Genomic DNA, 17,618 nt, shown 5'->3' with positions numbered 1-17,618 from the left:
CATGCTTGTCCAACTCATAGCCTGAAAGTTCAGACTGACTGCTAAATGAAATCACATTTTCCATACTAGTGAAAGCAGTTCCTGCCCTACACTTTGGCGAGCCTGGGCAAGGTGAGTAAGTAAATTCTGTGCTCAAATGAGCCAAGTAATTTAGAAACCAAGCTAGAAGGAGAATCCAGGTATCCCTGCCTCTGTTCTCCAAAAAGATAACAGTAAAAACTAACTTTTAAAGAGCACTTCACCATGTAGAGGCCTTGTGCTAAGCACTTGACCTATATGTTGGTCCTTACAAAACAATCTTATAGAAAGATACTATTATTATCACCATTTTGTAGGCAAAGAAACATGCTCAGAGGGATTAGGTCATTTTCCAGTGTTAGAGAGCTATTAGTGGTGAACAGGGATTTAAAGCCAGGCTGCCCGAGCCCACATTCTTAACCACCATGACATTTTGCCTCTGACCATGGGATCTCATCTGAACAGTCATCAATCTTATTTTTTCCTTTAAAAACCAGCTCACTCTTTTGGATATCAGGTGCAGACTGTAAGATGCAATGCAACTGACCATTTATTCTACGAGTTCTTTAAGAACTCATGGACTGGAACTTGGGCTTAGCAGAAAAGGTTGAGAGAAGGGCACACTTTGTTCAGTCTCAAAGTCCACAAGGACTAAAATGGAAGATTTCTTTAAAATGGAGGTGAGCAGTAGGAAGCCATGCTGTCTTGTCCACTTGCTAGAGGAGTGGTTTTTCCTTAGTCTCCCCGTTTTTTCCTTCTTCCATAGCAACAGCCACAACAGAGGAGCTCCACTTAAAAAGGATGGGTGTTGGGCTTCCCTGGTGGCGCAGTGGTTGAGGGTCTGCCTGCCAATGCGGGGGACACGGGTTCGAGCCCTGGTCTGGGAGGATCCCACATGCCACGGAGCAACTGGGCCCGTGAGCCACAATTGCTAAGCCTGCGCGTCTGGAGCCTGTGCTCTGCAACAAGAGAGGCCGCGATGGTGAGAGGCCCGCGCACCCTGATGAAGAGTGGCCTCCGCTTGCCGCAACTAGAGAAAGCCCTCGCACAGAAACGAAGACCCAACACAGCCAAAAATAAATAAATAAATAAATAAAAGAACATGAATTTCTAAAAAAAAAAAAAAAGGATGGGTAGATGCCATTCAACTATGGCTTCCTAATAATTCAGCAGTGCATAGGTTGTAGTAAAAAGAGCACAGAGCTGGAAGCTAGGAGACCTGGATTACTGACCCAAGATCAACCACTGACTGGCCTTTTTAGGTAGTGTTCCTGCTTATATAAATAAGGGCGTGATACTGGCCTGGCTGTGGGCTTCATTCTGCTGCACAGTTAGGAGGTTGAGCCATATGAATTCGCCAATATCTGGCCATTTTTGACTTACAAAAGTGGCAATTTCATAGCTTCAAACGTATATATGTATTTACACACAATCTTTGATGCTACACCACCTGTTTCTTCCCTCTTAATTTAATTCCACATAATTCTGGCATCTGCCAACTTTCTAACTTTCTGGATGTCAAAAGAGATTCAAGTACTGGCTCAAAGTGGAGAAATATTTAACCTTACTAAAGAATCTTTGGGTGGGAAGGAAGACTAATACCTCTAAAATAAGGAGGTAAGAGAAGCACTTCCAGACACACACCACTAATCACAGCTGCGGGAATATATGGGAACACAGTTTAAAGATCAGAGTGGTCCAGGTTCTGAGACTCCAGGTTACCCTATTAGTCCCACTGACATGCTGAGTCATCTTTCCATATGGGGGAGAGAGAATAATAAATACATCAGGTTGGGTGTATATGTGTTGGTAATGACGGTGGACTGGTACTGATTCTAATCTGCTTGTTTAATTTAATGAACATGCTTATGAGCAATATACAAAGAGAAAAGGAGAGAACTTCAGTTATAAGGAGCCAAGAGAAAGGAAATTTGCTGTCTCTAAAATTTCTCCTGGTTGCAGTATTTATGCAGCTTGAACTAAGGTTCTGTGTCCCATTTAATATGGAAAGTCTATTCTCAAGCCTGAGACAGTGGCCACTGAATATTAAAATGAAAGTTTATGTGGCTGGAATGGTGACTCTACAGCTTGTCAACCCAGATTTAGTAGAAAATGAAGAAAATCCAGCAGAATCATTTCAACATCTGTAGGCCTTTTTTCTTTTCTTACCCTACTGCACTAGCTAGGACTTCCAGTACCATGCTGAATAAGAGTGGTAAGAGTGGACATCTTTGCCTGGTTCCCATTCTTAGGGAGAAAGTATCTAGTCTTTCACCATGAAGTATGATGTTCAGGGTAAACTTGCGGTTTTCACTCCTGGCCAAGTATCAAAGAACAAGCTCTCTGAACTGAAAATTTAATGGAGTATAGATATCAGAGTTGGGAGAAACTGTGTCATTTTTGCCTACCTCATGTCTACTGCTCTTCCTCACATAACAATGCTTTGATTTCTCCTCAGGGGAAGCCAATCTTCCTCCACCGTTAATACAGTTCTAGTGCAGTGGGCAGGTGAGTCACATCTGGTCAATTCACCTATCCCATCCTCTGGTCCAAGTATTTAGTCCACTAAAATTCAAATATGGGACTTCTTTGGAATTGTTAGGCAAAGCTCTCTTTCTACTATACTTATAGACCAGGGATATCAGGCCATGACGGAAATTTGGCCTTCTACCGGTTTTTATAAATAAAGTTTTATTGAAATGCAGCCACACTCATTCACTTACATATTGTCTATGGTTGCTTTTGAGCTACAACAGCGAAGCTGAATAGCTGCCATAGTGACCATGCAGCCCCCAAAGCTTAAACTACTTACTATCTGGCCCATTACAGAAAAAGTTTCCTGGCTCCTGTTCTTGATAATAAGATGTAAGCCTGAAACAGTTAGGAAGCATATCACCACTACACAGAAAGAACCTCTTGGAAATGAAACCAATACAAAAGAAGAAACCAACTCCAAATATTATGGAAGCCCCTGGATTCAGATGGGCCAGAACTACTATACCCCAATATTTTTCAGTTATGTAAGCCAATAATTCCAGCTTTTTCTCAGACAAATTTGAATTGGGTTTCCTTCATTTGAATTCAAATTCATCACATGGATCAAAACCATAATGCTCATCATAGAAACACAACTCTAATTTCTTCCTCCATTACACATCCATCAATAACATAAAGACATTCGACTTTTCTTTAGACTAGAATGTCACTGGGTGCTAAAAACTATAATTTATTTAACAGTTAACTAAAACATTGTAAAATCAACTGATTCAGGGTTCATTTACGGTTTTTTTTCCAACCAACCATCATGAGGTGTTATTGAACAATGAAAGAACAGAAAGGGTGGAAACCAAGATTACCAACAGCTCCCAAAAAAAAAAAAAAAAGAAAATATCCAACACTGAATAATCAATCACAGAACAACCGAGCTGTAAGTATAAAAACAAAAGATAGGTGCTGCCATTAACATCTCCCTGAAGTAAGGGAAATACTCTAAGATCAACTAGAGAAAGAGGTTTCTGCTCCCTTAGCAAAGCCAAAACTCCCAAGGGGACAGCCTTAACTAATTAGGGAGATGGTGATTAAAGCCGGAGCTGCTAACTGTCTACTGGGTATATATCGCCAGCAATGCTCCCTAGAGGCTCTCAGCAATAGGAGACAAAATGAGGCCTAATGTTCCTGCCAATTATACTGTCATCACATGTCTGTATTTCTCTCTCTCTTTAGGAAACTTAAAAGCACACGGAGGTGTGGTTTTCAACACAAACTCTATGTTGCTGAGAGGAAATAAATTTATATTATGTTTAGAAAACAATTATTTGTGCTTAAACTTATTTTAATGTGCACATTCTGGAGCAAGGAGATGTCTCTCTCAACAGCACACTTTCCATCTGCAGAGGCCAGATGTTAATCTACGGGAAAACTAAGGTGCTTAGTAAGAAAAGAAAGCATATGCAGACAGAGAACAAATATCAAGTGGTGGGAGAGGGAGGTGGGGAGGCTTAAAATGCAGTGAGTGGAGCAGTTTTAGAACTCCAGCTTATTGGAGGGAACACACACACACACACACACACACACACACACACACACACACACACACACACACACACACACACACACACACACACGTGGGTTTTCCACTCATACGAAGAATAGTATGCCCTGACAGGATTTTTCTTCCTGGGCATTTTCTCCCCTATGAGTTGAAGAAACATTCAAGAGAGTCAGAGAAAGTACTGTAAAAATGTACTGAGGACTCTTAGAAGGCAATTTGACATTTTACCTCTATTAAAGATGAAAACCAAAGACATTTAGGGCTAGATATGGGTTCTAATTCTAGCTTTGCCACTGTGGTGGAAACTGTGAACCACCCCACAGCTTCTGTTCTTCCTCCTTGAAGTGATAAGATCCCCTGGGCTCCGGCTGGGCCCATGGCTGCCTATGTTCAGCCTACTTTTCCCATCCTCCTTGGTAGATATATGTGGCCGTGTAATTATTTGGGGGCCAACAGAAGTGAGGTGTGCATCTTCTGGCTCCCAGATGCTCTCATCTCCATTATCTGCCTGGAAAATGGAAATGAATGGAACATGGAAAGCCATGGGTTGAGGATGGCACTGATGCCGACCAGGATTCTTGGCCTTCCCCAATCAATAGAAATTGACTAGAGGCCAGACAAGAAATTCAGGCAAGGCTTTATTGGGTCCACTGTTGCAGCAGGTGAGGGGGAGCGAGAACAAGTAACAGGTCCCTGAGGGGGGTCGAGATTGCTCCTTATATGGGGTGAGGGTAGGGGTGTGTCCAGGGGTCGGGCTGGAGGGGTAGCTTAAGTGGTTTGCCCACCCCTTAGGTGGTGTTGTGTGCAGGGGGCATGCGCAGTACTGGGCTTTTGCTCCCGACCCCCTGTTTTTGCTCTGGGTTCTTCAAAAGTGGCAGTGAGGTTTTTGTCCTCTTTGTATCTTTTGTCCAGAATTTGCCCCAACTGCGCATGCACCCAGTTATTTTCAGTCCCTTATAGTTTCTTTGTATTTTGTTGCTCAAGGAGAGGTGTGTCCAGGTGCAAGCACTGCAGCACTGCAGCAAAGGGCCCCAGGTCCCAGCCCGTCTCAGCACAATGACCCTGTTAGGCACAGACTGCTCACTTCTGAACTCTGAGACAGAAATAAACTTCTATCTTATTTAAGCCACTGCACTTTGAAGTCTCTTTGTTACAGCGACCTAGCCTGTACCCTAGTAATATAGCCACTTACAATCTGTGTAACTTGGGGCAAGTTATTTAACCTCTTCTAAGTTTCGGTTTCCTCATCCGTGAAATGGAATCATAACATTTACTTTGTAAGGCACTAAGAGTAATCAATGGGTTAAGAGATGTCACGTGCCAAATCGGTGCCTTACATACAACTAACGGTAGGTGACAACAGCAAAGATATGAAGGACTACTTAGGAAACTGCTTCCAAAGGCCTATGACATCAAGCAGCTATTGTGCCCACAAAGCCCCGAAGGTAGAAACGTGTATCTGCTTTTGAGAGCGCTATCAAAAGTTATCAGTAACAAAGTATTCAGGGAAAATCAGGGGATATCCTGTATTTTAGCCCAGCAGAAGGATTAAGATTAAATAACGTTTAATTAACTAGAGTTTAGCAAACTGCACTTAAATCTTTAAATAGTTCTTTAAATCTTGCTCTGTATTATTAAATGTTATACAAACACTAGTTATTTGCTTATGCTTAGTTGCCTGTATTGAGTTCCATGTTTGGATACAAAATACCTGAGTAGAAAATGACATGAATCGATACAGAACACCTAACCAGGGTAGGCTAAGAAAGAGACACACAAATGAACTGGAATCATCTATACTGGACACCCCACTTGATGCACAGAGTTCTACAGTCAATGGAGGCTATGCATGCCTCATGTCCCTTGCACATATTTCCCCCTTTTGACAGTGCCTTCATAAGTGATCATTATTGGCCCAATTATTGGCCCTCTGACAATGTGGATTCTTTTTATCTTTTACTGGTAGGACATGGTTAGACCGTACTCTTACGACTTCTGTAACCTTGAGATTTGCTGAATACTGGAGTTGAGATCCTTGGCCGCAAATTAAGATGACTACTGTGACTCTAGGGACTTCCCCCAAGGTTTTTCCGTGGATTTCACAAGTCACAAGATGCAGAAAAACCACAAGATTACATCACCCAGCAAAGACCAGCATCTCTGAAATGGGAGCATGGATCACATTACTAGGCTTAACTCCTTTCATGGGCCCGGGTAATCCCACTGCTTAGAATGGAATGTGAGCCAACTACGGCAATGGGAGGCTGAACCAGAGGGCAATGAGTAAAGGTTCTGCACCATCTGTATACACTTTTATCATCATCTAACCTGTTAAAATGGATCTGAGGTAACGCTTTGCGCTGCACTTTGTGGAGGCATCGATAGGTATTCAGTAAGCCAGACTGGACTGTGCTTCCTCTAAGAGTCCTCGGGGCACTACAACTGCCTCAGTGAAGGGGGGCGGTCTCTGGTGTGGCATCGTGCAGGACCCATGCCTTAGACTGAGAGGCCAAAGCTCAGGAGTTGCATCTATACAGAAGCAGTATCAATATCCACAAACATCAGTTCAGGAATTAAAAAAAGTCCCTCTGGTACATTGGTCTCAAGAGCCCAAGGCTTTATTTAGAGCAACGGCAAAAATCACTGCACTAAGGAAACAACAAACAACTCGGGACCTTTATTCTTGCTCTAGTTCCCTGAATTGTTACTTACAGGTTCCCTTCCATCCATGGCTTCCATCCAGAGCCTCCGGTCCTCTTCAGACAATGCCTGCATGGTGATAACTCCGGGCCTGCGGAGAAACGAGGACACGGATGTGAACCCAGCGCCACAGGTAGAGAGATCCTGATGAAGGTGAGCCTTGAAGAAACATCTAAGTGAGCGAGTGAGAGCCTGCTGGGGTTGACGGCACAGAGAGAGAGAGCACCCCTCAGCTCTTCAGAGCCACCTTCCAGCCTCAGAAAGCAAAGCTATCACCCCCAAATCCCTCTCAATAAGCCCACCTCCCTCAGGGAGGTGGGAGGAAACACAGAAGACAGGACTCTACGTACAGGTAAGGGACACAGAGGAGTCAAGTGATTCCCTTCGGCGTTTGAGATCATATTCATTCCTCTTCTCCAAAATGCTTACTACGGTACTTTACACCCAGTAGGAGTACAATAAACACATTCTGAAGTGAAGAGAATTACTGGACTCAATAAAAAGAGGGGGAACATCCACGCTGGAGGCATCCTGGTCTAATATCTAGTCCAATGCTTCTAAACTGCTTTTGACATGAAAAAGTCTTATGGGGGTAATGGGCGTTATAATTATGATTATACTAAATGTATACAGCATTTTTAAGTGAATCTTTACCATGGCAGATGCTAAGGTCTTTACATGCATTAGCTCTTTTCACTCTCTCCTTGAAATCTGCTTGTTCTTTCAAATTGAGCACAAACCCTTCAGAAAGCATGCACGCAGTATCAAATGGTGTTTGTTGCGTACCCCTTACAGATGTCACACAAGAAGAGGTGTGTGCCACAAACATGAACTTGGGAGAAGGGGCTACAAGTCCTCTATGTTCATTAATGCAGGAGTTCTTGACTTAGGGTCCACAGATGGGCCCCAGAGAGTCTAAAAGCCACCCTCCCCCACCAAATGTATATGTATTTTTCTGGACAAACAATTCAAACTGCAACCCACAAAAAGTTAAGAATTAATGACTCAAATCCTCATCTTTAAAGTTTGAGAAAGCCTAAAAGGGAGGCCGAAGTCCACTGAGCAAGAATTAAGACTGCAGCACTGCTCAGGATCACAGAAGAGCACACACACACACACACACACACACACAAGCTCCGCGATGCCCTGTGCAGCACAAGCCTGGGCCCACAAGCACCAAAGCCTGTTCACTCAACCCACCTACAGTCACTGTTCCTGGCTTATTTCCATAGTTCCAATGAATAGGCTAGATCTATTAATACTTACGTTGAATGTATTTTAAATATCACATTTGTTTCCTTTCAGTCATCATCCCTCAACATCCCTGAAGAAAAAAAGTTTTCAAAGATGTGAACATGTAAGTAGAGAGGGGCTGGGGATGAGGGGCACTGGGGTGCGGGTGTGAGTGCATGAGGTGGTGAACAAGGCGGGGGGCGGGGGGGGGGACAGAGAGACGGGGGGAGAAGCAGCAGAGGGGGGGGTTGGGGGGGTGTGGGTGGGAGGGTAGGTAAGAGGGTGGATGAGAGGCAGGTGATGGGATGGACGCTGATTCCCGAGAGGGCAGTCACTCCTGTGAAGGCCACACTGGGTGCTGGCACCCAGACACAGTGACTCAGAAGACACAGTGACTCCCTGCACCGGCCAGGACACTCCCTCTTCTTCTCAGAAATTCTCATTCTCAGGCCCAAGTGCCCATTTCCCACCACTATCAGCACATCCAGTGTGCGTGACCCGCTGGGTATCTGCAGACTGCTGGCAGCCACAGCCCTACGGCTGGGGGCTGGGTGGACTGATTCTACTCTTCCACCTTAAAGCCACGCACAAAGCTTTAACGGCTTTGAGATAAAAAGTCTACAAAGCTGCAGTCCACTGTGGAACTCTCTAGTCCCTGGGCCTGGACCTTTGTGTGTTGCTCTAAACGTTGTTGTGCCTGGACCCCTGGCTTCAGAATCATGCATGCCCTTAGCATAGAGGCGCCCAGCCCAGCCCCACCTCACTGAACCTGAACTTCGGGGCTGGGCCTGCGAACTCGGATTTTAACCATCTCCCCAGGTGATCCTGAGGCACAGTTAGGTCTGAGGCCCCTCTGCTCACCCAGACGCCCCCCTTTTTCCTTCCTGTTCCCCCCACACTGGAGAGCAAAGACACCTTCCTCTCCCCGCTGGGGTAGAGCTACTCTCTACATGCCAACGTGTCTCCAGTTCATTTCCTGCTAGGTGTTCACCAGCAAACAGTGAGACCACAATAGCTGCCTAGCAGACCAAGGTCTCAGGGACCTCGCAGATGTCAAGGCAACTTCATGGCACACAGTGTGAAATTTCTACCCAGAGCCACAAAGAGGAAGTTCAGACAAACTCAGAGGCTGTGAAGGGTGGGCCACTTGGCCTCAGTAACCAGGAAAGTCAACAGGATTTGTTTTCATTTCGAGAAGAAATATCAAAATATACATTCTTTTCCACATGTGGTTTTGTTCTCCTTTTTTATTGTGGGAGGGGGTGGTGGAGAGCTGAATAAAGTAGATTTAACGCACTTGATTCTAATCCTATCACCCCAAGTTCAGAAAACTTTCTCTTAGCCTGGTGTATGTACATCTGGATCTGTATGTACTATCCTTTCTAGGCATCTAGAAAACACTCAGCTTCAAATTTCTTTTCCTTTATTACAACTTAAACCACTATTACATAAATCTCTTATGTGTGTAATTCCTAGAACCAAGGTAAATGGGTCAACTTTATTTTGGAATCAAGCAGTTAACTTCCTTTCCATATTTACCGTCCCTATGCCCCTACTAACCACCATCCCTCAAAACAAAAGAGAACAAGCAAAACTCTCAATGGCCCTACACGTTCCATGTCAGTCCCTGTAAGACAGTATGCTTTCATTCGGGTATCAATTTAGTTCATTTCTGAAATGCATCTGGCTTTTCATAACAAAAGTGGAAAGAAATAGAGAGGGAAAGAGACAGAACTCATGAGGTGGGAGTGTGGAATGAGAAAAGGAAAATATGACACAATAAAAGAGAAATGGAGTAAATGATCAGAGCTCTTTCCAGCTCTGCAAAGAATTGTGACCCTCAGATACAGAGAACAAACTAGTGGGTACCAGGGGGGAGAAGAGTGAGAGGGGGGACAAAATAGGTGAAGGGGATTAAGAGGTACAAACCACGAAATAAGTCATAGGGATGTAATGTACAGCACAGGGAATACAGTCAATATTTTATAATAACTTTGTATGGTGTGTAGTCTATAAAAATATCAAATCACTATGTTGTACACCTGAAACTAATATTTTAAGTCAACTATACTTCAATTTAAAAAAAACAATTGTGACCCTATCAAACAATATAATAAAAGAACAACTACAATAATAACCCAGCACTGTGTGCCAGATAGTGTGCTAAGCATTATCTATTAATTAATTCATCTTCACAACTACATCATGAGGGAGGTATACTCTCATTATCCCATTTAGCGGATGAGAAGATCAAGGCTCAAATAGGTTAAGTACCTTTTCTACAGTTACAGAGCCAGGATCTGAACCAAGCAGTCTAATGCTTTGCCCTCAAGCACAAAGCCACGGGAAACGTGGAGATACTGCGGCCCCCAGAGAGCTCGTGTTGACCACCCACGTCCCTTGCCATCAAAAGGGACTAGACGCTCCTGCAAGGCCTTTAGTGAGCTCCTGCCTGGGATCAAATGAGGGTGAATGATAAAGAGCTCTGTGAAACCTAAAGTGCTTCATAAATATGAGGGCTCAGAACACCACTGTAGGCAAACAGCCAATCCAAAAACACGAATCCAATAATGGCCAGTGTGACTGTGGCTTACTTTCTACAGCAGTGGTTCTCCACAATTTTTTCTGCCTCTAAATACACAAGAGATGGAAAGGCAATGAGTTTTGTAAAAGAACACAAAAAGCACTAATCACAAAAAATAAGGATAAATTGGACTTCACCAAAATAAAGAACTTCCAGTCATCAAAAGGTACTATTAAGAGAGTAAGAGAAGATGTTTGTGATTTTTATCTCCAATGAGATGAATATCCAGAATATGCAAAGAATGCCAACAAATAAATAGGAAAAAAATGAACAACCCAATTAATAAAATGGATAAAAGACTTGAATAGGCATTTCATAAAAGAGGACACACCAGTGGTCACAAGCATAAGAAACAGAGTGAACATGATGACTCATCAGGAAAATGCAATTAAAACCACAATGAAATAAAACAAACGCCCTTCTGAATGGAGAGCATTCAAAAGACCACCAATAACAAGTATTGGCAAGAATGCAGAGTTGCTGGAACTCTCATACATTGCTAGCAAGAGAATACAGTGATAAAACCACATTGGAAATATCTACTAAAACTAAATGGACACCTGCCTTCTGATCTAGCAATTCTACCTCTAGATTTATCCCCTAGAGAAATGAGCGCATATGTCCACCAAAAGACACATTCGAGAATACTCAGTTTTATTCATAATGGCCAAATTTTGCAACAACAAAAACCCAAATATCCATTCATAAGAGAATAAACTGTTGTATATTTAAACAATGGAACAACAGACAACAGAAAAGAGCCAACTACTGCAACAACATGAATGAATTTCAAAGATATAATAATGAGGGAAAGAAGCCAGGCACAAAAGACTACCAACGGTGTGATTCCATTTATATGATGTGTAAATACTCACGAAAGTCATCTGTGGTGACTGAAGTCAGAACAGTGATTTTGTCTTGCGGAAGGAGTAGGGGCAGTGATTGGGAAGCGGCCCAAGGAGACCTTCTGGGGTAACAGAAATGTCCTATAACTTGACCTGGGTGGTCATGCAGGTGGTGTGTGTGTGTGTGTGTGTGTGTGGCCATTAAGACACTTAAGATTTATGCATTTCACTCTGATTACACCTCAATAAAAATAAAGAAGTTTTAAAAAACCCAAGATATACTACTTCTCATCTAAGCTCAGTAGTTATCCTGACTCTAGTGCTTCCTAGCAGACAAGTAATTGAACTACTCTATGCTATTCTTTAAAAGGCAGATAATGAGTGCCTACCTCATGGGGTTGTTGTGAAGGTTAAGTGAAATACGTATAAGGCATTTCAAAGTGTCAGACACACAGTAAATGCTCCAAAAATTAGTTGTTATCACAGGGGCAAATGAGCGGCAGGTCAGTGGAAGGAATGGACGGCAAGTGTCAGTACAGTCAAAATTATGGAGGGAGAAGAGCAGGTTAAAAGGAAAAGAAATGAGCCAGGGTGCTTCTGATACGCATGACCTCACCCCCAAAACACTGTCACACAGCACTGAAAAATCACACCTCTACCAGAAAGCAAGCCAGGCCAAAGACTGACATACAGGTTCTGACATCACAGCCATTTCCTTTTTTCCTCCTGAATAAAGCATCACAGTGGCCTACTTCCCCCTTTTGGAATTAATGTCCGATAATTGATAAGGACAAAGAAGAGGTCTTCAGCAAATTCTAGAAAATCTGCCAGGGTGCTCCCACTACCCACCAGATGAGAGAAGGAACAAATAATTTACAATCCTTTCTGTGGCTCAATCCTAAAATTCTACATCAAATACAGTACCTCCTGTTCACTTTGAATATGTCCTTGGTTAGTGCTATATCTGGATCAGCTTGAGAAGCATGAACAAGGATCTGCAACTTTCTCTAAGCACCTCACCTCTCACACTACATAGGCAATGCAGAAAATAGTTATTCACCTATCACAGGGCAAACTGCTACCCACCGCCCTATCTCCTTCCAACTCTGGCCTCCACAAAGGGCCCTCATAAAATCAATACATAGTTTATCAGCACATCCAGGAACCCGGGACTACTGATGTCAGCACACAGCCTTCTCATCAGCCAGGAGCAAGCAGAATCACAACCAGCCCTGATTCCAGGCTTACTCGACAGCCTCCCTACTCTAATCTTATTCCTGAATCTGAGTCAACAATGGTGAGCTCAGTGGCTTGGCAATTCACCCACTTCCTATTGGACCAGGAAATGCTATTACTAACTCACTCCACCCCACTGAAACAAACACACTCAGAATCTAACAGTACTGTTCTTTCTAAATCGACCTCCAAAGATCTTGGGTTTATTCATTCATAAGACTATGAATCTTCTGCTGGCAAGAGTTCATTCCCCAGCTTCTATCCACACTATGGCACATTTAAGGGTCAAGTTCAGAGTAAAAGAAGGACTGTGGCATCCACAGAAACACATGTACTCACAGCCTGTACATGAAACCTACCTCACTACGTTTAGATAGGAAGACAGAGGGAAACAATGAAGGTCTGGAGAATGGACTGCCATCCACAGGTGAAAAGAGATACGCAAGCGCCAAAGGAAGTGGTCCTTTGCTTTTAAAGTGCTACTTGGAAAACTGGTCCCTAGCCGTTCCTTGGCAATTTTAAGTGTTCAAGGTTTCAGTAGACCTTCATTTACACAAACATATGGCAGATCTTCATTTACACAAAGATATGGCCAACGCAGGATAATACTGGAGAATGATATCTCTTCCGTGTGTGTATGAAATTACAGAGTCAAACATCTATAGTGACCAGGCAAGTAAGCAAAATGAGTGAAACTGGATAAGATTCTTCCCTGCCCCAAGGAAAATAGGCTTGGTCTCATTTTCCTTAAAACATGCAGCCTGTTATTCTTCTGCACTTTTGCTTTCTGATAGAGTCATAGGAACAAAGGGGGTTTCCCCTCTATGAGAAAAATAACAGTGCAAATGCAAGGCAAAGTGGCAGCTGTCCCCTGTCATCATGATGGGGGACAACAGGGCATGGTGGAGACTGCAGCTAAGTGACGAGCACACACCCCACCCAAAGGAGGCATCCGCCATTCAGCCGTATAAACAGCTGGCACATGGGAAGTCACGATCAACATTTACAGATTTTTCCTATTTTAAAATGTTGCCTTCAACAACTCAAGCCAAACCAAACATGTCTGTGGACCACCAGCCTGCGATTTCTGGGGTCTGCGCTCATCCTTCTCTGCCTCTCCCTACCTGAGCTCCACCCCAGGCCATCACATGTTATAACGTCATCTCGTGCACCGGGACCAACAATGATGCATATCTGTATTCTTGATGCACCTCACAGTGCAACTCAGCAGAAGCCTTTCCAGTTCATCAATGAAGGGGGAACCTGGGATACTTTCCCATTTTTTCCAATACTGAGGACCCAGTGTCATCACAGGAGGGCAACATTCATCTACTATCTGGAGACAAAAACTTATGAATCTGCAGAACTATGCATGCTCTGAGATAATCAACCATTGACGATCCTTGTGCATTACATATCCTTGCACATGAGAAGAATACGTATGGCATGGTAACCTGGGTGGGGTACAGGTGAGAGAAATAGAACATGAGAGGGAAACCAGACATTGCAAACCAGTGGCCCACCAACTGCAGCTAAGGTTTACTGAGTGTTTATTATGGGCCAAGCACCAGGCTAAGGACTTTGCTTGCATTATCATTTGTTCCTTGCAATGAAGTAGTACTATCATTATACTTCTTTTAAAAATTGAGACTCAGAAATGACTTGCACAATCTTGCACTGCTAGGTAGCAGGAAAGCCTCAACTTGAACCCAGTCTGTCTGACTCTAAAGCAAGGCCCATACTTTAAGCACAACACTGTACTGCCCCCTTGTGCAGGCAGAGTCTGTGCCCTGGGGATCCAGGGTGACCAGTTCCTTAGGAGGAAGGAGGGAGGGAGGGGGAAGAAGGCACTTCTCTCTTTCATTCTCTCTCTCTCTGGAGGAAGGAAAGGGGAGAGGGAAGAAGGGACTTCCTCTCCCCCGCCCCCCGCCCCAAACAAACATATACACACACACACTCTCACACACACACACACACACACACACACCCCTTAAGAAGTTTTCAGAAGCAGGCTTCTAATCAATTATATAGAAAGGATCTGATCCTAATGAATGAATGAACCATAACGTATTATAACCTACAGCAGTGACGTCCTGGGAGGAAAGGTCCTAAAATAATTAGGACCATAGCAATGATCATAGTCTGAAGAGTAATATTGCCAATCACATCAGATAATTTCCTGTATTTTTATTTTAAAGGAGACTGAAGTCATGAAACATCAGGAAGCCCAGACAAAGACATCTTTGGCACATTAAGTTACATGGTCTTAAATGAAACATATTGACTGCCAGGGATGCGCATGCCATGGGCACCGAGGACATAGGAGTAAGCACATTTCAACGCCCAGCACCAGGAGAAAGCATTATTAATTGCCAGGATGAGTAACTCTCAGGGGGAATGCAAACACTTGTTATTTTGATAACAAACTATGAAAAATACTCTAATTCAAGAAATCATCTAGGTCATTTATCAATTTTTCTTTGTTAGTATTCTATCTCATGATGATCAGACATGCAGGTAAGTGGAGTTTGCTGCTTGAACCGCCTCCTTTCTTTGGACTTCTGTAATAGCAAAATTTTGGTTTCGATTTTTAAAAAATAAACTCATTCTATATTTAGAAACTGGCAAATAAACTGGTATACTCAATCAATAAAACTCCAAATTTCACTATGCAGGCTAAAGAATAGAAACAGTAATAAGAACAGAAATAAGTAACAGAAATAATATAAATAAGGTTGCCTTATTTCACACCACCGTCCATTAACCAACACATCCCACTCTTACTTAAACTGGAATCAAACAGCGAATGCTTTCTCATTTAATTTTTTAAAAGGGAAAAAACCCAGTAATTTAAAAAATACATGAATTCTAAAGATTCTAAGAACTTCTTAACTAGCTCATTTTACAGAACAGCCAAGGAGCAATTCAGAAAGTACAATATTTCCCCCCCACACACCCCCACCCAAATCATGGAAGTCAGAGCAGGAGAACACCCTCTGAGGAAGGAAAAAGCCATTTCCTCTCCAAAATGTCAATGGCACTGAGACCAGCACTCTAACCAACCAGCAGGAAGGCAAAATCAAATATTATTTCAAACAAGGGGTGAGAAGGGGAGGGGAGGGGAAGTTTGAAACCAGGAAAAATGAATTCATCTGTTGCAAAAGATAAAGACAGGCCACACCAAGAGGGAAAAGCACGACTGGCTGGTTCCCAGCACACACACTGGACCGTCCCAATCACTCATCTGTTTTCATCATCCTCAAATAAGCTGTCCCTGACGCAAGGAGCCCGACACTTGAGCTCAGAAAGCAAGGTTAAATGTAACGTTTAAACAGAAGTTACATTAACTGAGCATGCTTGCTTCTGCAGGAAACTGGGTATGAAATGATCTATCACAAAAGGGTGGGAGGAAGGAATTTCTAGAGAAAGAATGAGTCACTTAGAATACGCTTCCTTTAAGAGGTAATATTCACATGATCATTTCTTCCACAGAAACACACACACACACACACACACACACACACACAAACACACACACCACTGACTACTAAATGTCAATGTATAAAGGACAGCTAATTTTCAACGGGACCAGCTAATAGTTACTAATACATATACAAAACTGCCATCTAGAGGCTGAGCACTGAAACAAAGTCTGTTACATAAGATGATCCTTTTTGGAAAACACACAGTCTTAACACTCACACAATCTCACGAAGACGCACAAACAAATACATGCACACACACCACATACCAAACTAAAAGAGTATTATTTTAACTTAAAATTAGTACGGTTTCCTTTTGTAGACCATAACTTGGAAGGAGGGGCTTAGACCTTTTATCTTGTATAGGAAAAACAGATAAATAACGGGTTATCGCATATATAGTTTGAAAACAGATTCTTCCCCTGGCAGCCCCTTTGCGGATATATACTTAAAGCACCTGTATTCACCCTCAGCTTATAGATGACTTGAAGAGTCATGGCACTATAGGAAAAAGGCACGCCATCAAAATGAAACAAACGGGCTCAAAGAAATACCCTCCAAAGCTATGGTTCACCATTAAGAACAAGGAAGTCCCAGGTTTTAGGGTAGAGCGAAAAACTTCAAAGGAACAACCTCTTCCGACAGAGAACTACATCAGGGAAGAATATTAAAGCATTCCACCTACAAAATAATCCTGCAAGGTAGGTATGATTAGCCCCACCTTACAGATGTGGTTAAACCACCAGCCCAGACTCACACAGCTAGTAAAGAAGCAGATCTCAAATTCAAACTTAGGGCTGCTCGATCTTTTACCAGCATCATGCAGCCTTCTATAAAAAGGGACTTGAAATAAGAGTGGTGACTCATTGGAGGGTTGGGGCAGATTATTCAGATTTTCCATTAATCTTTCTAGCCGCCACTATTCTTACCTATCTCCCATTTTCCTGTTTTTTTTTTTTGTCCTACCTATACAGAAATGTAGATTGTGTGTGTACTCGCTCAAATTTTAGTTTAAATATCAACTAACATGATTCAGCTCCTGTAGTCTCTTACACAGTACTTCACCAAAGTCCCAAAGGAAAGAACAAAATAATCTAACTCAAATATTGCATTACCATAAAAAATAAAACTGAATAACCACATGCACACAGTACTGGATTAAAAGCTGGATAAAATAACGTTATTCTGCCTCTGGGAGCAAATTACCTGAGACAGATATTTAGAATTGAACAGAGTTATATAAAACATACCTAATTAAACAACCAGCCAACCAATACAAAGAAAAGCTCGTACACTGTGCAAATACACAGTACACGGTGGGACGCGAGGATAGAGTTGACAGTGGGTATGACATGCCAGGCTGGGACTGGTTCAGAAGAAAGCTGTCTCTCTTTACCTATTCGTGGAAAGCTCACAGAAGGAGGACTTTGGATTTGGTTTGCAAGCAAAATCAGATGACTTTTAAGAAG

The 17,618-nt window shown here is 42.8% G+C and overlaps 1 protein-coding gene across 4 annotated transcripts in view; it reads right to left on the bottom strand.

Moving 5' to 3' along the window:
- ARHGAP26 (Rho GTPase activating protein 26) overlaps positions 1–17,618 on the bottom strand; it is a 472,115-nt gene that overhangs the window by 292,292 nt on the left and 162,205 nt on the right. For all 4 annotated transcript variants that reach the window (XM_057540933.1, XM_057540934.1, XM_057540935.1 and 1 more), the window contains exon 11: positions 6,782–6,860. In XM_057540933.1, coding sequence (XP_057396916.1) covers positions 6,782–6,860 — 79 coding nt within the window. The remainder of the gene's footprint in view (positions 1–6,781; positions 6,861–17,618) is intronic.

The sequence above is a fragment of the Balaenoptera acutorostrata genome, chromosome 2, assembly GCF_949987535.1.
Source record: "Balaenoptera acutorostrata chromosome 2, mBalAcu1.1, whole genome shotgun sequence".
In the NCBI taxonomy this organism is placed as follows: Eukaryota; Metazoa; Chordata; class Mammalia; order Artiodactyla; family Balaenopteridae; genus Balaenoptera; species Balaenoptera acutorostrata.
The sequence above is the reverse complement of the archived record's forward strand: the minus strand, read 5'-3'. Positions and strand labels throughout refer to the sequence as shown.